Here is a 24,254-nt window from a genome sequence, read left to right on the forward strand (position 1 = left end):
CATCTTCTATAACAAGTATCCTAAAACTAGTCTTTGTAGCATTGAAGAATTAGTAAAAGTTGTTTTCAGAGATACTGAATTAATAGTATTGACTCAAAAATCACTGCAGATGGTGATTGCAGCCATGAAATTAAAAGACGCTTACTCCTTGGAAGGAAAGTTATGACCAACCTAGATAGCATATTCAAAAGCAGAGACATTACTTTGCCAACAAGGGTCCACCTAGTCAAGGCTATGGTTTTTCCAGTGGTCTTGTATGGACGTGAGAGTTGGACTGTGAAGAAAGCTGAGCACCGAAGAATTGATGCTTTTGAACTGTGGTGTTGGAGAAGACTCTTGAGAGTCCTTTGGACTGCAAGGAAGTCCACAGTCCATCCTAAAGGAGATCAGTCCTGGGTGTTCATTGGAAGGATTGATGCTAAAGCTGAAACTCGAATACTTTGGCCACCTCATGCGAAGAGTTGACTCATTCGAAAAGACTCTGATGCTGGGAGGGATTGGGGGCAGGAGGACAAGGGGACGACAGAGGATGAGATGGCTGGATGGCATCACTGACTCGATGGACATGAGTTTGAGTGAACTCGGGAGTTGGTGATGGACAGGGAGGCCTGGTGTGCTGCGATTCATGGGGTCGCAATGAGTCAGACACGACTAAGCGACTGAACTGACTGACTCAAAGGTCAACAAAGAGCCTATATAACTTAAATTACAGATGTTAGAATTTGAGCTTATATAATTGATCTTTCTTCATTTCTTTTGGGAGAGAGCTCAGAAGAAGTTTTGCTGTGCAGACTTTTTTTGCCTGCACCTGTTGAAAAGCTGTAACATGCTTGTCCTCTAGGAGGGAGTCTCTTTAAAAACAAAACAAAACCTTAATATTCATATGCATCAGGTGGCTTTTCATTTCATCTAACAGATACTTATACTGCCAACAGTAATAGGTACTATTTATGGGGCACTTAGCAGCATGTCTGCCATGTACATCATGGTAAGGACTCATGCATTTTCCTCATCTCATTTAATCCTCACAATAGTCCTTTGAGATAGGCATCACAGATAAGGAAAATTAGGCTCAGAAAGATTAAGTAAATTGCCCAAATCACACAGCCAGGATGTAAACCCAAGTCTTTCTGAATATAGTTCCTGTTACATTCAGCTGACTTTGTGCCTATTTACAGGGTAGTGGGTATACAAAACTATAAATAGAATATAGTCCTTTTCCTGCCTTTAGAGGACTCGCAGTTTTTGGATAAGCTAGTCTTTTAGGCAAGCCCTGGGTCAATAGCACCAATGCCATAAGCATAGTTGCCAAGTCCTAAAGAGAGAATGATTATGGTGTAAGGCAGAAGGTGCCTGCTTGTCTGCTCTATACCAAGTATAGAGAGCTGGGCGAAGGAGTAGAAGCTGATGGGATAGCCATTTGGAGTAAAGGAGCAAGGACTGGATTTTATTAAAGGGAGACAAGAAAAAACAGTAAGTGCCTTGACATTACAAACATTACTGAAGGGGGAAAAAATCTTGTAAAAAGATTAAATTAATTCTGTAGCAAATTATAAATTAAGCAAATGAAAACACGTACCAAGTTTGATTTCTTAACTGTAATATGGGGTTTTTGAGAGAATTTATTGAGATGATCAGAGAAGGCAATGGCAACCCACTCCAGTACTCTTGCCTGGAAAATCCCATGGATGGAGTAGCTTGAGATGATGCGCACTAAAGCACTATTAGAGTAGTGCCTCACACATAATAAGGATGATTGTATTAACCATTGTTGGCATAATCTGATCTTTTGAAATTGTGATAGATGATACTTTATCATTATGCCAAAGGCTAAGCTATGTCTAGAATAGATTTTTGCTACTTGTAATACAAAGCAGTTCTTTTTAACTTAATTTGAAATTGTTTTTTAGTCTTTATTACCTCTTTCCCCATAAACATGTTTTTCTAAAAGTCATTTAACTTTATCAGTACACCCATTTTAATTACAGCCTCTGATTCCGTCTTTGCCAGAACGTTTGTGTATTCATTGCAGATGGCATGGTTATCCCACACCAACTTTTCTGTCTTATATTTCCACCAGTATTGCATATTGGCCTGACTGACCCAGCTCCAAGGGGTCACCTGTACACCCTGCATGAATTAACTCCATCAATGTTGTCTGCTCCCATTGTAGCTAATGGCACTGACTCAGCCTTCCATGTGCTTGCTGCTAAGCCAGCCCCTACTGCTCTAGCACCCGTAGCAATGCCTGTGCGTGAAACCAACCCTTGGGCCTATGCCCCTGATGCTGCTAACAAGGGAATTGCAGCCACACATTCGGGTAAGGTGACCACACATGGTGGTGAGGATTCTGGGATCAGATAAGTGACCTTGGTGTGAAAATCAGCCATTTACCTTAGTGGGAACCAGGAAGGAGTCCTTTTAGGAAAAGTGGGATCCCTTTTGGAAATAAACTATTAAGGAAGGATGGTGTCAGAGAGGAGCTCTTAGAGGTAAGATTGATAGTTCTTAGGACCCTAGAGCTACCCACAGAGCTTTCATAAGACACAGATCCCCAGGCCCTCCCTTGAAAGAGCCTGTGTCTGGATCTAGATCTGTGGATATGCCTGCCTCCTACAACAGCAGGCCTACAAAAAAGGCTACAAAAAGGCAGTTCACCAGGAAGACATGTGTCTGAAAGGCCGGCAGCAAGTCCCTGGTTATTTTCTTCTCATTCTGTTAGAGCAGAAGGTGAATCACCTCAGCTCTTTAGAGTGTGTGCAAGCTGGTTTCTGGACCATAGATGAGCCACAGCAGTGGGGCCAGGGTTCTGAGGCCAGCCAGCAGCTTCAGTTTTGTGCAGTTGAGCCATCTCTGGCAGCTTCCCGACACGGCTGAGGTAGACCACAGACACACGGCTGAGGTCTCCTGGGTTCTCCCTGTCCTGCCAGGAAACCTCCTCAGCTGGTAATAGACTTTCCTCCCACCTACCAAAACCACAGACTATCCCCCTGGGGGGGCTTGTTCCACATTACGATCATTCAAATAACCGAGATTATCAGGTGAAGAAAAAAGCCCCTGAAGATCCTGATTCTTCCCTCTCTTCCTCTTGTTGCTTCCAGGGACCGAGTGGGGTCAGTCTTCCGGTGCTGTCTCTCCAGGTCTCTTCCAGGCTGGTCACAGACGCACTCCCTCCGAGGCCGACCGCTGGTTGGAGGAGGTGTCCAAGAGCGTCCGGGCTCAGCAGCCCCAGGCCTCAGCTGTCCCTCCGCAGCCGGTTCTCCAGCCGCCCCCACCCACTGCCATCTCCCAGCCAGTGCCACCTTTCCAAGGAAATGCATTCCTCACCTCTCAGCCCGTGCCAGTGGGCGTGGTCCCACCCCTGCAGCCAGCCTTTGTCGCTGCCCAGTCCTATCCTGTGGCTAACGGGATGACCTATCCAGCCTCTAACGTGCCCGTGGTGGGCATCACTCCCTCCCAGATGGTCGCCAACATGTTTGGTACCGCAGGCCACCCACAGGCTGCCCAGCCCCATCAGTCTCCCAGCCTGGTCAAGCAGCAGACATTCCCACAGTACGAGACAAGCAGTGCTACTGCCAGTCCCTTCTTTAAGCCTCCTGCTCAGCACCTCAACGGTTCTGCAGCTCTCAATGGCGTAGACGACAGCAGGTTGGCCTCAGGAGACAAGCAGACTGAGGCTCCTGCAGGCACCTGCACAGTGGATCCCTTCGAGGCCCAGTGGGCAGCCTTGGAAAGCAAGTCCAAGCAGCGTACTAACCCCTCCCCCACCAATCCTTTCTCCAGTGATTTACAGAAGACTTTTGAAATCGAACTTTAAGCAGTCCTTATGGCTTATGTATTTGGTCTGTACTTAGGCCCGGGCAGGGGGGGTGGAGGTCAGAGGAGCAAAGGGGACTTTGCATTCCCAACCAATATGCTTTTCACTAACCCCAAAGGTCCCCAAGGGCATGTCCAGGCATAGCATGTGGATGGGGTGACTGAGAAAGTGGAGAGACCCATTCCTAGGGAAGAGCTGTTTTGCAGCTAGACTAAGAGAGTCAAGGAGCTGTCATCCTCTGCCCCGCCTCCCTCAGCCACTTACCAGTCTCTGGCAACAGAGAGGCAGAAGTATCTGAACAGGAATCTGTATTCAAAGCACATTTACTGGAATATACAACACAACGGGAAGCGAAACGATCTCCCTTAGTTTTTCAGGCCTTTCATCTACCTGCTCTCAGCACTGGCCTTCTTAAAGATCAAGAACAGGGTGGCCTGTGCCGGGACTTGGGACGAGAGGCAGGCTGTGCTGCTGGAATTCCCAGCAGGGCCCGTCAGGAGCTGCCCAGCAGAGCTGTATCTTAGGGGTAAAGTTGAGCTTCCATTTTGAGTAAGAATAAATATTATAAATATATATCAAAAAGCCAAAATCTTTATTTTTATGCATTTAGAATATTTTAAATAGTGCTCACTATTAAAAAGTTGTATGAGTTGTAAGTAATCTTGCCAAAGGTAAAAGGGTTAGCTGTAAGAAATTGTACATAAGATTGATTTATCATTGATGCCTATTGAAGTAAAAAAGAGGAAGGGCTGGAAGTTGCAGGTGGGATCCCTAGCTCACTTGGTATCATTTACTGTAAGTAGCACACTGCAACAACAATCACGCTTATGACCAGTACCGTCAGCTAGGTAGTAGTTTTAAATAAAGAGCAAGCAGTATTGTCCTGGTTTTACACCTCTAATGAAAAATTCTAATGTCATTATGTTAATGGGTTCAATCTAAATAGAGAATGTCTTTTCTTTTCTATACTGCTGCAGTTTCCTTATGTTAATCCTTTAACACTAAGGTGACAATGATGTAATCATATCCATGAGACGGGAACGCAGGTTACCGTGTTGGTTTGTCATGTAGGTCTTGGTGGGTTTTGTCTTGTCCTTTTAAGTTTTGTTCCGAGTTTTGTGGGAATGGAGGGCCCAGTCTTGTTAGCACTGCGTGTGTGTGTTATGTGTGCGTGCGTGCGTGCATCCCTCCCTCTTGTGAGCCGAACATCCTGTTTTCAGTTGTAGCCACTTGACCTCTGGTAACCACGTAAGATCCCTTCTCATTTTTACTTTCGAATGTTGGCCTTACAATCAGATGTAAGTTATATATATATTTGTACTGATGAGAATTTACAATCTGCTTTAACAAAAATAAATGTTCGTGGTAGAAGCTTTTGCCATGAAGAGCTGTTCTTTGCGCTTTTCTCTATTAGCGAATGAGTTTTAGTTCCTTGTGGTCTTGTCCTCTCTGCATTCTACTGCTGCCGCAGATCTCTAGTTTGATGGCTAGAAAAATCTTTCACTGGGGCTAGTATTCTCTTAAAGTTCCTATCTGTATTCATACTCGAGCCTCCGGTCGTTCCTAAGCACATCTCTGATGTCAGATTCTTGCTGCTCCAAGTGCAGACTTGAACCTGGCAGTTGTGTAGAGACACAGAACTTCTGCCCTAGCCCAGACCTAGTTGTCAGAATTTGCATTTTAACAAGACTCACATTCTGAGAATTTGGGCTGCAGCAGTGACTCTGAACCGTGGATATATATGAGAGTCATCTGGGAGCTTTTAAAAATCCTCATATCCAGCCCATACTCCAGACCAATTAAAATCTCCGGGCAGTAGACCCCCATCTTCATTTCTTGAAAAAGCTCCCAGTGTGAGAACCACTGGTCTAGACTGAGTTTTACTCTCACCATACCCCACCGCTCTGTGACTGGTTCCAAGAGCTAGCTAAGGTCTGGAGTATGCCACCAATTTGACAAATAGTGATTTAACTAGAGAACAGTGGAGTCCAAGAAAGTAGTCCTTACCTTCCAATTTCTATAGCCAAACCAGCCATGGTACACGGAAGGGGATGCACCTCAATGGTTTTTAAAACTGGAAAGAAAAAAAGACCTCTGTCCTGGCCCATGTTTCTGTTGCTGAATGAGAGGTAGACCGAGAAGTATCACTCACCCGTGAAGCAATTGTTTCTTTTCCAGCTAGAGTGTTGGTAATAGAAATCACCTGTCCCGGTAATGCTGGTTTTTCCTGTGCCCCAGAAAGACCTCTGTTACTAGGCCCAGCCCGTCCTCTGGGGGATTGGGAGAAGGTTAAAGTGGAAAGGGACGTGGAAGCTCATTGAAACCAGGCCTCTTGTCTTAGCATCAAGGCCTTAAGAGGCTGAGAGGAAGAATGACCTAACTCTGAAACCACTTCCCTCTTCCCTTTCTTAACGTCACCCTCCCTTCCACTGGTCCCCCTATCCTGTTGGTACTGTGTTTTACAATAGCCTGGTTTTTAGTTTTCATTATCTCCCACTTTGCTGAGGGCTTTCACCAACTTTGTGCTACTATAGCAACCAGCTAAAGCTGGTTGCCATATTCCCTAGGAAGGGCTAGAGAGACTGGAGCGATGAACCATATCTGGACCCCAGATGAGACCTAGTTCTAGCAAAGAATGTTTCCCTAACATACACACCAGGAGTTAGTTACCTTCCCCAGATAGGACACACCTCCCCACCCAGCTTTCAGCAAAGTGAGAACCCTGGTAGCTGGCTTTAAGAACACAGTGAGCTGATCCTGTATAACAAATTATAGAGAGAAACTGTCAAGTGAAAGATGTCCTTATTGCAAACAAGTGGCCGCTTCTTGACATCCCAGCAGGCACCGGTGAAGCCAGAGAAGCCGACACCGCTGAGACCGCTGCTGCTGGCACTCCACGGCAGGGGGCGGCTCTGACCAAGCCGGTGGCTGCGGAGGAGAACTCCCTCCTCAGCCAGAGAGGGGAGACCGAGAGCCTCCTCCTCCCAGTGCTATGAGCTGTGTCCCTGCTGCCAGACGGGCTGCGCTGGCGGCTGGACACGGGAGCAGCTGGCACAGCAAAAGCTGGAGTAGTACTCGTTGCCGCAGAGCCGGGCCTGCAGGATCAGGTCACAGTTGGCCAGCTCCGGCTGGTCGACACAGTCCCTGCTGGGGTCCCGGGGCTGGGCGGCCAGCACTGTGAGACACCGGGGGGGAGAGGGTGGTGAGAAAGTTCCGTGTGGCTGGAAACTCACCTGCCCTGTCATTTCCCTAAAGGAGAGCAGCGCTGTAACCGCCAGGTTCCCAGAGATGCCGGTCACTGTATCCCGGTAACACCTGTGTGTCCAGCTGAGGGCACACGGTCTGCACTGCCCTGGGCCCCGCTTCGGCATGCAGTGGGCCTCCTTTTATCCTTTTATAGCTCTCCCCCACCCCCACCGCTCGCCCCAGTGCACAGCCCATCGCAGACCCCCAGATATTGACTCTCCAGCTGATTAAACATCTCTGGAAGTTAACCCCCTGCTCTGACTGAGACCTGAAGAGCCGCAGAATATATGGCCGTGGCCTCTGGACAAGGAGAGCGGGGTCAGCCCCAAGCACAGTTTTGAGTTGGCAAGAGTGGTCTGTCTCTCACTGCTGGTTTCCTCCCACTTAAGCGTTCTGTGCCTTCAGTGGCCCCAGCTCAGTCACTTAGCTCCCCAGCTTTCCAGTTCCCACTTCCCCCAGAGACAGCAGAGCCCGTCAGGCCAGTGACGGGAGGACAGGCTATGAGCAGTGGCGCTGATGCGACACTGAGCGCCAAGCGCCGGGCGCCTCCCCTCTGAACCTGCTCGTCACGTCCATAACTTATAAATTACCGTGCGACTTTCATTCTGCTGTCTGTCTTCGGACTGAAGTCTATTTGTCTAGTTAACCTCCCTTTTCTTTCTGGGAGGGGCTCTCAGGGCTCAGCCTTGGCTTAGGCCTGACAGCAGCTCCCCAAAGTCACCTCACGGGGCTGCAGAAGGCCCCCCTCCACACCTCCCCCCATATACAACTAGTAGATAACACCTGAGCAGCCAACGGCTTTGTGAAGGCTGGCTCGTCAGTGTAACAAGAGTGCGGACCACCTACATTTACATAAAGGACAAGCTGTTTATGCTTGTTTTTAACAATCGCCACTTTCGTTACCAACTTAATCTCAGCTGTCGTAGCTCCTGGACTCATCACAGGCAGAGGTGAGCAGGTGCTGGGCGTGATGGTGCAGGCTGGGCACCATCGTGGCTCTCCCCTTCCAGCCAGGGGACTTGGGGCAAACGGTTACATAAGCTCTCTGTGTCTGCTCTCTCATTTGGAGTTAATGAGATAGCAACTGAAGCACATAGTAACCATGGCTAGAATAACCAGCACGTAATGGGCATTCCCATTCCGAAGAGTGAGCCCCACTCCCCATGTTTTAACCTTACAGTATTTTCTGTTTCTCACCTTAAACCTTTAAGTAAAAAGCTTGAGAGCACTTTGTTGTACAGCAGAAACTAGCACAACATTGCAAAGCAATTATACTCCAATAAAGAAAAAAAGAGAAAGCAAGCTTGGAAGCTGTCCCCAGAGTGGGACCAGCTCAAGGCCCCTCCCCCTTACTAACACTGCAGTTCCAGCATGCCACCAGACCATGAACAGGGCAGTGAGGCAGCCTCAAGCAGTGAAATGCCACAAAAAGCTTAAATGGGTGATGGCAGACACATACAGCTTAACTGACGGAACCAACACAGTTAGAGAGGAAGATAGCTTCTCCTTAAGAAGTGCCCTCCTCCCCCAAAGAAAGTGTCTCAGATTAGCAACACTCATCTAACGGGGCAGAAGACAGACAGCCGGACTGAGGCCATAAGTGTGCTGTCCCGGAGGCAGTCCCATCACACCATTTCATCTTGGTGACCATGCATCATTAGGAGCACCACCAAACTTCAGCATCAATTGAGTTTCTGGTTCTAGTTTGGCTTCCTATGCAGACACATCTCTACCTAGTCACAGACATGCCCATGTGGGGGCCCCCTGACAGCAATCTCTCTCACTTAAATCTGCACTCTGGCCTGTCTCAAGTCTTGTAAGTTTGGTAAGTATGTGGACAAGAGATCTATCTGCTGGGCACGACTGAGGTGAAAAGCGGCCCCTGCAGGATGGTGCCTTCACCAAGGTACCACCTTCACACACACAAACACTCAGCCTGAGCACCCGGTGATGCCGGGCCCTGGCTGGGTTCCAGTCCCTGTCTTCATAAACTGGAAGCCCACCGTCAGTCCTGCTCACTAAGCAACATTTCTACCAGACTGCAACCTCTAACCTGGCCAGTTCTGGGCTCAGCCTGGCAGATAGGAGGCAGCCAGGCCTGACGCCCTGCATAGTCCTGGTGAGGTGCTACGGCCCCGACAGCCGTGACCGTCCAGGCCAACCAGCACAGCTGGGTCCTGGCGGTTCCCTCCCAGGGCTGTTTCAGGCCACGTGACGACTGGCCCGCCCCAAGTCACACAACCAGGAACTGGCAGAGCCCCTCCGACTGCAGAGCCCGTGCCCTCCGCATCCGGCTGCACACGGCCAGCTCCCGAAGACAAGCAGCTGCCTGGGGTGGCCCTTCCTTACCCGGTGGGACCACCTTCACCTCAGTGCTGCGGCTGACGGCCTGGCTTCCACGGTAGGCGCTGCACGTGTAGGAGCCCTCGTCCCTGGCCCGCAGGTTGTGGATCAGCAGCGTGCCGTCCGGGGACTGGTGCACACGGTGGCCGTCGGCCCGCACCGGCAGCCCGTTCCTGGAGGGGAAAGGATGCTGGGAGAACCTCCAGGCCCTGGCGGGTGCTGAGCTGGTTCTCCCTGGGCCGGGGAGGAGGCCGTCTAAGGCTCCCTCCAGAGCCACCCACTGATCCAGACACACTCAGGGCAAACCTCCTCCGAGCCTGGGGGATACTGGGCTATTTCCCACCTGGAGTGTCAGGGGGGCTCAGATTACACCAGGATCCCCAGTGCCTAGCGTCGTCCTGACATACTGCAAGGAGGAAGGGGGCATCAAACTGTTTGCTGAATGAATAAAAGCCCAGCAGACTTGGGGTAAAAGACCACCCAAAGCCCCCAGAGCTGAGTGGAGCCCAGTGTTTCTCAGCCTAGCAGAGCATCCGCCACCCAGGGGACATCTGGCAACACCTGGAGACTTTCTGTGGCCATGACATGGGAGGGAGTACTACAGGCACCCCGAGGCTGGACACGGCCAAACATCCCCCAATGCACCCCGACAACTAAAACCATCAGCCCAAAAGGTCGACAGTGCCGAGCCTGAGAAGCTCTGGTGTGTAGCCCGACCAGCAGAGGAGAGAGTGGTCCTGGCGGGGCTTCCCCATTAAGGGAGGCGGGCGCTGTAGCCCCTTCCCCTGGCACCAGGCCAGGAGCCGGGAGCAGACGTGAGGGGGAGGGGTGCGGGTGGCAGCAACGTTCTGCACAAAGGTGGGCCCCCCGGCCCTGGTTTGGGCTGTGGAGCTCAGGGTGAGGGCCTGAGGGCCAGGGACAGAGCCTCACCTGGACCATCGGATGTTCACGCTTTCTCCTGCCACCACACACAGCAGCCTGGCCGTGTCCCCTTCCGGCACCTCCATTGTGGAGGGCAGCCCTGTGATAGTCAGCTCCCCTGGGCCCAAGGAGGGGGCACTGTCAGCCACGGCATGCCCGTGGTGCCCCTCCTGACCCCAGAGGCCACTGGCCACATGCACCCGCCCACTCAGGCTGCGCCTCACCCAGCACTCGGAGCTGGACCCAGCGCTGGTCCCGGTCATGCCCATTGAACGCGACACACGTGTAGAAGCCTCCATCCTCCACAGCCACGCGGCTGATGACCAGGGAGCCGTCGGACTGCAGCTGGTGTCTGGGGAGGCCAAGCACAGTCAGGTGGCGCCATCCCAAGGCTCCCAGTGGGTGGGAGCGGGGTCAGGGTCTCCCATCCCCTGGTGAGAGGCTGAGTGGGCCCTGCCAGTCAGCAGGGTCTGACCACCCTCCAGCTGCTGGCACTCTCGTTTACTTAAGGACGCCTGACTTTAAAACCTGGCAACAAGCAAATCATTGCAAGTTTTCGGATACAAAATAATTCTGGTTTGGGTTTCGAGGTTTTTTTCCTACACTCGTTTATTAGGCTCGGTCCTAGTTCAGTCACTTAGGAGCTGGGTGGTGTTAAGCTTCTGTGCGTCACACGCGGATAAAACAGCACCACTTTAGCTCTTCTGCACGTCACGTGAAAGAGATTAAGCCTCAGCACAGGGCCCATATATGTTAGCTCTTATGATTACAGCCAGAAGGGTGTCTGCCTCCACTTCCTCCCAACAGGCCGTCACCTGTTGGCTGGCTTCTTACAATTGTCCGCTAGCCACACTCTGGAAAGGCCCAGAGATCCCAGCGTGGTCTGCCCAAGGAGCCCTTCGCCCAGCAACCCCGTCCTTCAAGAGGCCCTGGGGTCGCGCTCAGGTCTGACCAGGGGATGGCATCTGCCCAGACGGGGCGGGGCCGGAGGCAGGACAGGGGAGGGGAGCTGAACAAACCTGGGGGAGGAGAGAGGCTGCCCGTCTCTCTGCCACTCGATAGTCGGGGGCGGGAAGCCCTCAGCACGACAGGTCAGCCGGACCCGCTGGCCCGGCTGGGCGTCCAGCACCCCGGGCTGGCTCCGGTCCAGACGCACCCTGCAGAGCAAGCATCACTCAGCTGTGAGGGGGCTCCTCGCCGCTGTCTCCTCCCGACCATGCCAGGGGACAGGCTCCTCGCCACTGCCTCCTCCCGACCATGCCTGGGGATGGGACCCCTACCCGGCCTCGTGGGCCCCTTCTCCCCACAACCCTGACCAGATTCCGCTCTCCAGCCTCAGCTCTTTGTTCTGGTTGGGAGATATCGACAAGTATCTGGGACCCAGGCTCAAATCCAGCTCCGGCTTTCTCACCTCAGCCACCCAGAATTTCTGCGTCCTGCCCACCCTGCACCAGGTCCCTGACGTGGGCCCCTCCAGCCCTCTGCACCCGCTCTGTAAACTCCCTTCTTCAAGGCCGGCTCAGCCCTCTAGCTCCTGAGGCCGGGGGCCAGGATGGGCTCTGCTCCCCAGTGCTCGCGGTGGTGGGCAGGACTCCCCATCCCTGCTTCAGAGGTCGGGCTCAGGGAGCCACATTTGCCCTCCCCTCCCCTCCCAGAGCCCTGAGCAGGCGGCCGGCAAGCAGTGCTGAACACCGCACCTGGTCAGGGGCCACGGGTGTGAGGCGGCGGCGGGGCCCCTGCGGCTGGGGTCCCGAGGACTGTGGTCCTGGGCTGGGTCCCTGGTCTCGGGGAAGTGCCTCGGTTCAGCCTCAGAAGGCATGGCCACGTCACCCCCTATTGTGAGGCCAGAAGCAAGGGGTGAGCTGTGGGGAGAAGCGGGTGGAAGAACGGTGCCCGTGAGGCTGGCGGGGGACCGACGAGAAGTGAGGGCCACACGGGGCAAGACGTCCGCCCCAGGCAACCTGCAGCGCCGGGGCCCAGCCGCCAGGATGCCGCGGCCCGCTTCCCGCCCTAGTCCCCCAGTGTGGGGGCACCCTGGCTGGGACCCCCACCCTGGGGCCCAGAAGAACCCAAGGGTGGGTTAGGTGGGGTGGGGATGAGACCTGTGACGTGGAGCTGGACCTGCTGAGAGTGACGGTCTGGCCCGGGGCCACCACAGCTGTAGGTGCCCGCGTCCTCCGCCCTCAGGGGGCTGATGACCAGGGAGCCATCGGACTGCAGCTGGTGCCTAAGGGCGGGGAGGGGGCTTGAGCGCTGTGTCCTGAGGCAACAGTGAGCCTGGCTCCCACTGGAGGGGCTGCCCCCTGCTCTCTCACCCTCCCATCCCCGGGAATCGGAGGGGCTGGGCAGGGGAGCGGGCTGCACCCACCTGTCAGAGGAGACGGGCCGCCCGTCTTTCTGCCACCTTGAGTGGGGGTCCGGAGAGCCGTCCTCCGGGCAGAAAAGCTGCACCAACTGCCCCAGGGCTGCCTGCACCACAGAGGGCTCTGAGCCTGCCAGAGTGATCCTGGGAAGGTGGGACAGAGAGTCACATGAGGGCCAGCATCAGGGACTATCCCTTCATCAGTGCGTCCCCACAGCAAGCATGGTACCCCGTCATGGGTACCAGAGGTACCCCCAGGGTACCCATGGAAGTACCAGAGGTACTTCTCATGGAAGCCACTCTCCAGATGTCTGGGGAATCAAGAATCTCCCCTCCCCACCCCCAAAATACCCACAGGCATTGTGCCCTCAACTTGTTCCCGTAAGAGCACAGAACACGGACCTCCCTGGGGGTCCTGTGGCTAGGAAGCGCCTCCCAGTGCAGGAGACACAGGCTCAATCCCTGATCTGAGAAACCCACATGCCAAAGGGGAACTAAGTCCATGAGCCACAGCTACTGAAGCCCGCACGCCCGGAGCCCGTGACCCAGAACCAGAGAGGAAACCCTGCTCACCACAGGGAGAGAAAACCCCGCACAAGCACAGGCAAAAAAAAATGGGCACAGATTAGGCCCAGGGCCCCAGGACGGACAGCGTGGGAGAGAAGCAGCTGGGCAACCAAACGCATGCCGGATCCCTCGGGAATTCAGTTTTGTTTTTAATCTTCCCAGTTCTCATTAATATGACACAGAGAGTGACGACGACCGGGATCCACACTAAACCTGTGAGATCATATCACTGAGGCTCCGGGAAGCTGGATGACTTGCCAGAGGTCATGAAGCTCTGAAGCTTCAACTAGACAGGCCCTGGACCACACCCGCAAGATCTGCTGGAGAATTCAGGCACCACCATCCACCTGACCCTGGGCAAGCCTCATGTCTCCAAAGCCTGAGGTTCCCCACCTGTGGAATGATGGTAGCAAAGCCCTCCAGCCGGAAGACTCCAGGTGAAAGGTGGAAGGAGGCCCAGCTGATCTCAGGGTTTTAGCCCTAAAAGGCTCAGCCTCTGGCCTGCCTGCATCCCTATCCCCATCCCACCTGGGGAAGTGGGGGGCCTCACCTGTAGGAGGAGCCACGGGAAGGAGGCGCTGGTCGTCCTGCGTCTCCGCTCAGTCCAGGGGGACTGGGCCCAGTCTCCTGGCCCCAGGGCCCCTCTCCAAAGGCCTGTCTGTGGTCCGTCACCCCCGGCCCAGGCTCTTGGTCTTGCCACCGGAGGCCACCAGAAGGCAAGGGTCCTCTCTGGACCATGGGCCCCGGCCCATGCTGGCTAGCCTCCTGCTGGCCCCCAGGACCGCTGCTGCCACCATCTCCATGGGTGCTCTGGCCAGAGGCCCCCGCCCCGGGCTGGGGTCCCCGGCAGGCACTCACACACTCCTCTTCTGAGGCAAAGTTGTTGGCGTTGCCATGGCAGCCGCCATACCAGAAGCGGTTACACTGGCCCACGGAGGGGACGAAGTACCAGCGGGCAGCCCAGTCGGTGCAGGAGCCGTGGGCGCTGGGCAGCAGGCACCGCACGGGGTACGCTGAGGGGGGCAGGAAGCACGCAGGTCACCGGGACTCAGTAGGGAAGCTGCGAACGCAGCCCGGGACTCAGGAGCGAGGCCCTCCCCAGCTTCAGCGCACATCCACACTACTGCCAGGGGCTTGACTGACTCCAGGGACAGACTCTGCTCACTGTCCCGGGACCCCAGCAGAACCAGCCTGTTCTGCACCCCCGGAGCTGAAGCCCTGCAGAGGATCAGGGCTGTGACCTCCCTGGACGGGCTCCCTCGTGCTCCTCCCCACCCAACCCAGGCCCCCAGCACACACAGAGCAGCCCCAGGGCCAACCTTTGACGTGCTTCGCCCAGAAGGAATACCCCCAGCCCTGAGCCCCCACAGGCTGCCAAGATGCCCAGGGAGGGGGTCCACCCTTGTTCCTGGGGCCCCTTAGCAGCTCAGAACCTTCTCCAGCCCCCAGCCTAGCCATCCTTCTCCACACTCAGATGTGACCCTCCAGACCCCCCACTTAAAGCCCCCCCACCCAGCTCCCTGCAGACTCTGCCCCCTGGCTTCCGGCATCCCCGGGATGGTCCTTAGCAGCTCCACGTGGGCATGTGCTCCCACCTCACGGTCCTTCCTCCAAGACGCATCTCAGGCAGGGTGGCCACCCCATCCATCCCAGTCTTGACCACCCCCCCACTGCCTCTGGAGGGGGCTGAGCCCCAAGGGGCAGCACAGGTCTTCCTTCTCCGTGGACTCCCCACTGACCACGCTCCCGGCTCCCACAGGCAGCCAGGCGGCCACAAGTGCAAACTCAGGGGCAAGGATGACCTGTCGGGCAGGATAATCCAGCACCGTTCTCCAGCCCAGGACCTGGCAGGTGCCAGGAATATTGGTGGAAGAAACAAGTGATAAGCCAGCCAGGAGGAAGTCGGGGGGCTCTGGGGGGCGGGGCAGTGAGCAGAGTGGGACGAGAGCCTTCCCACCAATAAGGACAAGGAGGATCAGCCACTCACCAGAGCTGGGCTGGCCCACACAGCCTTCCCCCAGAGGACCTGCCGCAGAGGCCATGTGGTCATAGCAGCAGCCGAACTGGGAGCCCCGGCACTCGCTGGGCTCATTCTGCTGGGCCTGGGGCCGGTGGGCATTGGGGACCTGGGGAGAGAGCCCAGGATTGGGAAGTTAGATGGAGGTCTGGCTCTTGGTAGGAGGACTCCAGGCTGCTGGGGGGAGGATGGCAGGAAGAGAGAGGGACAGAACTATGACCCCATTGAGCAGAACCCCAGTCCTGGAGATCACATCCCGGAGAAGGTCAGACAGGGCCCGTCACGGAAACCTGTGCCTTCGAGAGGACAAGCCAGGCCAGCAAGCTTCAGGGACCTCCCTCCTCAAGGTCAAAGCTGCCACGAGCCCGCGTCACAGCAGCACTGAGCAGGCTTCCGGGCTGGACTCGTGGCCCTGGGGTGAGCAGACACTCACTGTGGAGGCCGCTGCTCTTGATCCTGGCCTGCCCCCGGTGTTGTCGCGTCCATAAGAGCTCATGCAGCCCGCCTGATGAGGCCCCTTGGCCGCGGTCACCCCATCAGGGCAGCACCCGAACCTGGAAAGACATCACAGCCCTGACCCCTCCCCCACCAGGGACCCTGAGTGCCAGCACCCCAGGATCCAGGCTCTGAGGCTCCCTGAGCCAGGGGGCTTGATCAGGTGAGGATCCAAGTCGGGACATAGGGGGCCCTTGCGTGCAGGGCGAACCATGTGGCGAACCCCAGTCTCCGCCACGTCCACTCACCACGTAGGGGCTCCCAGGGAGGGCAACATGAAGACAATAAGCAGAGCTAAACTCTTAATAATCAACAGATCCTCAACTCACACATCCCACCACAATACCAAGAAGGTGGAAAATCACCTGAGCTCCCCAGACACCAGGTTCCCAGGGAGGTTTTACAGAATGGAGGCAGCTGGGAGGTGGGGCAGCAGAAGGGGTCAAAGGAGCCCAGGGCTTACTTCCCCTCCACCAACCAGCAGGTGGGAAGGAAGGCAAAGGAAGGAATGTATTGAAGCACCTGTGGGCCAGGCACCACGTGATTTGGTCCATCCTCACAGTGGCCCCAGTCAGTGGCTGTCACTGTTCCCCATTCTCAGCAGAGAAAGCCAGGATCAGAGAGGTTAAGTAACTTGCCCCAAGTCATACAGCTGTGTTGCTGGCTGAGTTGAGACTCACCCCCAAGCTGCTGACTCCAGAATCATGGCCCTTAGCACCCCAACCCGAGAGAGCAGGAGCCTGATTTGGATCACAGAACTAGAATTCATACCCTACTTGCCTTCTCCAAGCCTCAGGCTATATCTCAACAGGCTGACCTCTGCAGAAAGAGTGGGGGGCTTTTTTCCCTAACCCAGCAGGTTAGGGAGATCAGCGGGAAGAAGCCAAGTCCCCAGTTCTGCCCAGACTGGGCAGCTCAGACACAACAGCCCTAGAGTTCCCACTCCTGAGCTCTGCTAACCCACCCTACCTGCTCTGAGCAAAGACACTGCCCTGCCCGCCCATCAGACACCCCGCAGAAGACACACGTTCCCTCTCTGACCTGGGGAAGGGTGAGAGGCACCCACCTGCTCTGCTGACACGAGGAGGCCCCAGGGCAGCCTTGCCACTGGGGCCCAAGGGACATGGTGTGGCCGTCGGGGCAGCACCCGTGGGAGCTCAGTCTGCAGTCGCGGGGCCCCGAGCCCGGCCGCAGAGGCTGCTGGTATGAGGAGAGCTGCAGAGACAGGGCGGGGCCCGGGGCTGACAGGAGTGGGCTCTGGTCTCCTCTGGGGTTACCCCATGCTGAGGGCTGCTCCTGGGGTGCCCACCACTGGTCTCTGAAACCTAGAAAGAGGAGGAAATAAAAGATCCATGATGTCTCTGTTTGACTCCTCACCCTCTGTCTTCGTCCATGTCAGACCCTCCTCCACATCCCTTCCCCCCACAACCACTTGTCCCCCCACCCTCAACATCCATCCCAAGGGCCCCCAGGGTTGGGGGCTTCCACCAAGCTTCTCACCTGAGGCAGAGGCCTCCCGTGGGCCCAAAGACATCCGAGGGTCCCTGGGGCTGGTGTGCACTTCCGGCATGCTGGGGACCTCTGCAGGAGCGGGGGCGTCAGGGCACAGGGGGATGGCCACCCCCCCAACATCTGCTCCCACCCCACCACTCAGGCAGGACCCGGGAAACCCAGGAGAGCAGAAGTGAAGAGCAGCAGGCTTGAGTTCTTGTCAACACCCTTCCCAGGTTTCAAAAGAGTCTCTCGTCACATAGAAAATGCCCGTGTCAAATGTTCAGCAAAGAGAAAAGCCGCGTGTAAAGAGAGCATTTACGTTTGATCCCAACAACATAAAAAATGGTAACACAAAAATTTTTAATTGGATTGAGGAAAACATAATCCAATTTTTAAATGGGCAAAGAACTTGAATATAAGACTTTTCCAAAGAAGACACAGGGATGGCCGATAAGCACATGAAAAGATGCCCAACACCATCAGCCATTAAGGAAACGCAAACTGGAGCCGCAAGGAGACGCCCCTTCGCAGGTACTAGCGTGGTTCTAACCAGAAAGACCGAGATCACAAGGGTCGGCGAGGATGAGGATGAGGATGGAGGAGTTCCCACGCAACTGCTGGTGGGAATAAAGAATGGTGGAGACACTGGGGAACCAGCCTGGCAGTCCCTCAAAACAGTTACACGGTTACCATACAGCCCAGAAACTCCACTTCTAAGTATAAACCCAAGAGAACTGAACACAGACACCCACACAGAAACTTCTACATGAATATTCATAGCATCATTATTCACTAAAGCCAAAAGGTGGAAACAACCCAAATATCCATCCACAGACACGCGGATAAACAAACTGGGAACATCCATACAACTGACTGCAATTTAGCCATAAAAAGCAGTGAAGTCCTGATGTATGCCACAACTTAGACGAACCTCAAAAACATTCTGCTCGGTGAAAGCAGCCAGATGCAAGAGGCACGCTATTCCTTTCACCTGATGTACCTAGCACTGGCAAATCCAGAGAGACACAGCGATCCGGCTACCAGCGAAGAGGCTCAGGGTTAATGGCACAGAGACACAGCGATCCGGCTACCAGCGAAGAGGATCAGGGTTAATGGGGAGTGATTACTGGACGGGCACAGAGCACTTTTATGGGGTGGTGAGAATTTTTGAAACTAGAAAGATTGAGGGCAGGTGGAGAAGGGGACGACAGAGGATGAGATGGTTGGACGGCATCACCGACTCAATGGACATGAGTTTGAGGAAGCTCTGGGAGTTGGTGATGGACAGGCAGGCCTGGCGTGCTGCAGTCCATGGGGTCGCAAAGAGTCAGACACGACTGAGTGACTGAACTGAACTGAGAGAGCTGGTGGTCATACAACCTTGAGAACAAATAAGAGCACATTGTACACATTAAAGTGGTTAACTGTGTGTGATTGAATTTCACCTCAATAAAAAATTCCATATTAAAAACAACTGAATTGATAAATGAAGAGACAGAGAATAGATGATAAAAGTGTAATTACAACAAAATAGTTATTGTAGAACTTGATGGTGGGCACATGACTGCTTGCCACACAGCTCTTCATCTTTCCTGTGTGATTAAAGTTTCTCCGCGTCTCTTGTCCAAATTGGCAAACTTACTCAATATCACGAACTGTACCGTTAGAATAGGTGAATTTTATGGTGTATGATAATTAACCTCAATAAGGTTTTTAAAAAGATTTTTCATCACAAAATGTTACAGAAAAAATGCAAAAGGCTGTAGAGAAAATGAAGACAACAGGCATTTTAAAAAATGATGCCCAAAATAATACTAGCACGATATGGCTAAAATGCTCACAGTGATTACGAAACAGACTCACCACCACAGAGAACAGAGCTATGGTTGCCAAGGGGAGGGTGGGAGTGCGGGGTTGGCAGATGCCAACCACTACATAGAGAATGGATAAACAACACGGGCCTACTGCATCCCACAGGGAGCTGTATGCAGTATCCTGCGATGGACCACGCGTGCTAAGTCGCCTCAGTCACGTCCAACTCTGTGTGACCCCCTGGACTAGAGTCCGCCAGGCTCCTCTGTCCATGGGATTCTCCAGGCAAGAAGACTGGAGCCATGCCCTTCTCCAGGGGATTGAACCCGTGTCTCCTGCAACTCCTGTATTGCAGGAGGTTCTTTACCGCTGAGCCACCAGAGAAGCAAAAGAGAAAAGAATACAAAAAAGAATGAGTGTCTGTGTATGTGTGTATATTAAAAAACTGAATCACTTTGCTGTACAGCAGAAACTAACACTGTATTGTCATTCAACTCTACTCGAATAAAATAAATAAAAACCCCGAAATGCTCACAGTGAAAGGCTCTGCATGCTCTGTGTGTGTGTTCTGCCAGGGGGCTGGGTGAGGGGGGTGCTTCCTTCTATTTGTTAGTGTTTTTCAAATTTTCCACAATAAACATATTACTACATAGTGGAACAAAGTTACAAAAAAAAATAAGTGAAAAGTCCATCTCCACAGGGACTACATCTCGCCAGTCCCAGGGAACTTTTAAAAATAATAGAGTTGGAAGATTCTGGTAGATATGTGGTCAAATCTTTGTTTTCCATGTATTGCCCATCCCACCTGGGCCAAAAGCTCAGACAAGGTTGATTCAAATTGTCTCCCTGGTTCTGGTCTCCTGTCGACATTTGGCCGAGGGTTCATGGTCCCCAGCCAGCCTGGGAATTCCGGCTGTCCCTCCGTGGCTGGGAAGGCAACTTTCCGCCAAGCCCATCCTGCCTCTGTCGCACGTGAGGACTCCTATGACTCTCTTCTGCCATCATCTCAGGCTTTAACTCAGAGTCTGGGGTCCCTTCCCACACGCCAGGGGCTTCAGGCTGTGCTGGCCAGCGCCCACCCCTCCATTCCTCAAACTCTGAGCATCTGCAGCCTGCTCCCACTCTCCCCACTTCAGCCTGACCCTCAAGGCAGGCACCAAATGTCCTAATGACCATGGTGTCACTTCAAGCCCCTAAACTTTCAACGGCTCCCCTGAGCCTATCAGACAAATGTGAGGCATAGCCAGAGGCCCTCAGCATCCTCCTGGCCTTAAGAGCACCCCCCTGAAAAGACCTGTCACAACCCCCCACCCCACCCTGGGCCAGTGCCAGTCCTGGCTCCTGACTGGTCTCACAGTTACTGAGCGCTGGAGATGGGGCCAGAGTGACCGAGAAACTGAATTTCAAATTTTGTTGAATCAGAATTAAATTTACAGTTTAAACACTGACACTTAATTCATTTATCAGAAGATGCTTCAGTATGTCTGGGACAAGTTGGGTAGGTGAGTCTGCTTTTTCAACTGGATATCTCATGACCTCTAAATTGAGACCGACTACACCAGTGGGATTCCAGCGTCTGAACTGAGATGTGCTGTAAGTGTAAACTATACAGTGGACTTCGAAGATTAAAAAAAAAAAAATCTTGTGAAAAAAAGAATATAAAATATCCTACAATTTTTATATTGATTCCAGGCTAAAAATATTTTATTGGGTTAAATAAAACATATTATAAACGCAGATTCACTTCTTTTTACTTTCTAAAATGTGGCTCTTAGAAAATTTTTAATGACATGTGGGCTTGTTTATTTCTACTGGCGTGTGCTGTTCTAGAAAGGGGGAAGCAGAACTGTCCAGCGTGTCGGCTCTCAGACACCCACCCCTCAAGGGGAGCCCTCTTTGGACACTCAGCCCCTCCTCCAGGGCACTTGCCAGTAAGCACTATAGCACTGAAGTATCCAAAACAGTAGGAACCACACAAATTCTAAATTCTCACCCACAAGTGGACTTCTGTGGAGCCCCTAGAAATCACAGGATGAAAATGTTCATACACCAAATGTCACTGGGGTTGGGGGGGGAAGCAGATACAGAAATCACAGATACATTACAAGGAAACACACTAAAGATTTATCCAGTAACCACTGGGATCAAGGCCAATTTAAGTTTCTCTATATATACTATGTTTCTAATTTCTCCAAACGTTCCACAACCAACACACATTATTTCTATAATTATGAAAATAGCAATGCAGGTTTCTTTCTTTCACAACTCACCCTGGCCTGAAGCTCTCCTTCCATTTCCTTCCTTTCCGAGTGAATGCCTCTTTGGGGCAGGCTTCGGGCCACCTCTCCCGGGAAGGTGTCCAGGGTCCCGGGACACCGAGTGGCTCGAGGGAGCTGGACTTGTAAGGGCTGAGGAACCTCCTGCACGTGCAGCCCGAAGGCCAGGCCCAGGAGCCCAGCCCAGGCCCCACAGGGCCTCACCACGACTGCTACCCACACTCCATACGGATGTGAGAGCGGGACCATAAAGGAAGCTGAGCGCCCAAGAATTGACGCTTTTCAACTGTGGTGTCGAAGAAGACTCTTGAGAGTCCCTTGGACTGCAAGGAGATCAACTAGTTAATCCCAAAGGAAACCAACCCTGAATATTCATTGGAATGATTGATGCTGAGGCTGAATACTTTGGCCACCTGATGCAAAGAGCCGACTCATTGGAAAAGACCCTGATGCTGGGAAAGACTGAGAGCAGGAGGAGAAGGGGATAACAGAGGACGAGATGGTTGGATAACTTCACCAACTCAATGGACATGAGTTTGAGCAAACTATGGGAGATGATGAAGGACAGGGAAGGCTGGCACGCTGCAGTCCATGAAGTTGCAAACGGTAGTCCGTGACTGAACAAGAACTTCATTTATGGAGTATTGTGTGTGCGACCGCTATGCCAAGAGATCACCACAAGCCTGGAAAGTCAGTCTCCTTAACCCCACTGCACAGCTGGGCCAGCGGAGGATCAGAAAGGAGAGACCCTTGCCTAGGGTCACACGCCTGGTCAGCAATAGAGGGGAGATTTGAACCCCTCCATTAGTTAGCCGTTGACTCTGGGCCACTGGTTCTTGGCCACCTTGCCACGTGCCTCCACTGGCATCCTACCATTTCCCCGTCATTGGCACGTCAGGGCCAAATACACCTCTTTGCAGTCTCAGAAGGCCACTCCCCCAGCCACCCCTGCACAGCCCCAGCCCACACCTTCCCCCAATAACACTTCCTCAAACCAAATAACCTGATGGCCTGTGTGCCCCTTGTCCTACAGCTCCTCACGATGGGGACACCTTCTTTCCCAGTGAGGATGGGGGGCGAAGGGGGTCAGGAAGGCAGAGGCAATGTGAAGGAGACTGTCTCCTTCTCTGCATTCAGCCCTTCAACAAACATTTACTGAGGACCAGCCACGTGCCAGCTAGGTTCTGTGGGGGTATAAACAGGAAGAAAGAACAGCAAGAATAGTTTCAAAGAATAGCAAGGAGAGATAAGAAAGACTTCCTCAGTGATCAATGCAAAGAAATGGAGAAAAACAATAGAATGGGAAAGACTAGAGATCTCTTCAAGAAAATTAGAGATACCAAGGGAACATTTCATGCAAAGATGGGCTCAATAAAGGACAGAAATGGTATGAACCTAACAGAAGCAGAAGATATTAAGAAGAGGTGGCAAGAATACAAAGAACTATACAAACAAAAAGATCTTCATGACCCAGATAACCATGATGGTGTGGTCACTCACCTAGAGCCAGAATGTGAAGTCAAGTGGGCCTTAGAAAGCATCACTATGAACAAAGCTAGTGGAGGTGATGCAATTCTAGTTGAGCTCTTTCAAATCCTAAAAGATGATGCTGTGAAAGTGCTGCACTCAATATGCCAGCAAATTTGGAAAACTCAGCAGTGGTCACAGAACTGGAAAAGGTCAGTTTTCATTCCAATCCCAAAGAAAAGCAATGCCAAACAATGTTCAAATTACTGCACAATTGCACTCATTTCACATGCTAGCAAGGTAACACTCAAAATCCAAGCTAGGCTTCAACAGTATGTGAACCAAGAACTTCCAGATGTACAAGGTGGATTTAGAAAAGACAGAGGAACCTAGATTAAAATGCCAACATCTGCTAGATCACAGAGAAAGCAAGAGGATTCCAGAAAAACATCTACTTCTGCTTCATTGACTATGCTAAAGCTTCTGACTGTGTGGATCACAACAAACTGTGGAAAATTCTTCAAGAGATGGGAATATCAGGCCACCTTCCCTCACTCCTGAGAAACTTGTACACAGGTCAAGAAGCAACAGTTAGAACCAGACATGGAACAACAGACTAGCTCAAAATTGGGAAAGGAGCACATCAAGGCTGTTTAACTTACATGCAGAGTGCATCAGGCTAAATGCCGGGCTGGATGAAGCACAATCTGGAATCAAGATTGCCGGGAGAAATATCAATAACCTCAGATATGCAGATGACACCACCCTAATAGCTGAAAGCAAAGAGGAACTAAAGAGCCTCTTGATAAAGGTAAAAGAGGAGAGTAAAAAATGGCTTAAACTTTAACATTCAAAAAACGAAGATCATGGCATCCAGTCCCTTCACTTCATGGTAAATAGATGTGGAAACAATGGAAATTGTGACAGACTTTATTTTCTTGGGCTCCAAAAGCACTGTGGACAGTGACTACACCCATGAAATTAAAAGACACTTGCTCCTTGGAAGAAAAGTTATGACCAACCTAGACAGCATATTAAAAAGCAAAGACATCCCTTTGCCGACAAAAGTCTGTATAGTCAAAGCTATGGTTTTTCCAGTAGTCATGTACAGATATGAGAGTTGGACCATAAAGAAGGCTGAGTGCTGAAGAATTGATGCTTTTGAACTGTGGTGCTGGAGAAGACTCTTGAAAGTCCCTTGGACTGCAAGGAGATTAAACCGGTCAGTCCTAAAAGAAATCAGTCCTGAATACTCATTAGAGGAACTGATGCTGAGACTGAAGCTCCAATACTTTGGCCACCTGATGGGAAGAGCTGACTCGTTAGAAAAGACCCTGATGCTGGGAAAGATTGAAGGCAGGAGGAGAAGGGGACGACAGAGGGCAAGGTGGTTGGATGGCATCACTGACTCAATGGAGATGAGTTTGAGCAAGCTCC

At 52.6% G+C, this 24,254-nt stretch overlaps 2 protein-coding genes across 60 annotated transcripts in view; one reads left to right on the top strand and one right to left on the bottom strand.

Moving 5' to 3' along the window:
• Nucleotides 1–5,188, top strand: part of NUMB (NUMB endocytic adaptor protein) — a 161,808-nt gene extending 156,620 nt beyond the window's left edge. For 31 of the 50 annotated variants that reach the window (XM_086319836.1, XM_086319852.1, XM_086319859.1 and 28 more), the window contains 2 exons: nt 2,174–2,320; nt 3,102–5,188. In XM_086319836.1, the coding sequence (XP_086175962.1) occupies nt 2,174–2,320; nt 3,102–3,817 (863 nt within the window). In that variant the 3' untranslated portion in view covers nt 3,818–5,188. The remainder of the gene's footprint in view (nt 1–2,173; nt 2,321–3,101) is intronic. The other 19 variants (XM_086319878.1, XM_086319875.1, XM_086319881.1 and 16 more) reach the window with 1 other exon arrangement.
• Nucleotides 4,391–24,254, bottom strand: part of PAPLN (papilin, proteoglycan like sulfated glycoprotein) — a 46,987-nt gene continuing 27,123 nt past the window's right edge. For 9 of the 10 annotated variants that reach the window (XM_086319819.1, XM_086319814.1, XM_086319815.1 and 6 more), the window contains 13 exons: nt 17,269–17,349; nt 16,835–17,093; nt 15,707–15,827; nt 15,244–15,382; nt 13,807–14,269; nt 12,696–12,833; nt 12,430–12,554; nt 12,025–12,160; nt 11,347–11,484; nt 10,552–10,679; nt 10,337–10,445; nt 9,413–9,579; nt 4,391–6,992 (listed from right to left, as the gene is read on the bottom strand). In XM_086319819.1, the coding sequence (XP_086175945.1) occupies nt 6,808–6,992; nt 9,413–9,579; nt 10,337–10,445; nt 10,552–10,679; nt 11,347–11,484; nt 12,025–12,160; nt 12,430–12,554; nt 12,696–12,833; nt 13,807–14,269; nt 15,244–15,382; nt 15,707–15,827; nt 16,835–17,093; nt 17,269–17,349 (2,189 nt within the window). In that variant the 3' untranslated portion in view covers nt 4,391–6,807. Of the gene's footprint in view, nt 6,993–9,412; nt 9,580–10,336; nt 10,446–10,551; nt 10,680–11,346; nt 11,485–12,024; nt 12,190–12,429; nt 12,555–12,695; nt 12,834–13,806; nt 14,270–15,243; nt 15,383–15,706; nt 15,828–16,834; nt 17,094–17,268; nt 17,350–24,254 lie in introns of all 10 variants that reach the window. The other variant, XR_015134038.1, reaches the window with a different exon arrangement.

The sequence above is a fragment of the Bos grunniens genome, chromosome 10, assembly GCF_055505025.1.
Source record: "Bos grunniens cultivar Pamir isolate PY7600 chromosome 10, Bosgru_T2T1.0, whole genome shotgun sequence".
Taxonomy (NCBI): Eukaryota; Metazoa; Chordata; class Mammalia; order Artiodactyla; family Bovidae; genus Bos; species Bos grunniens.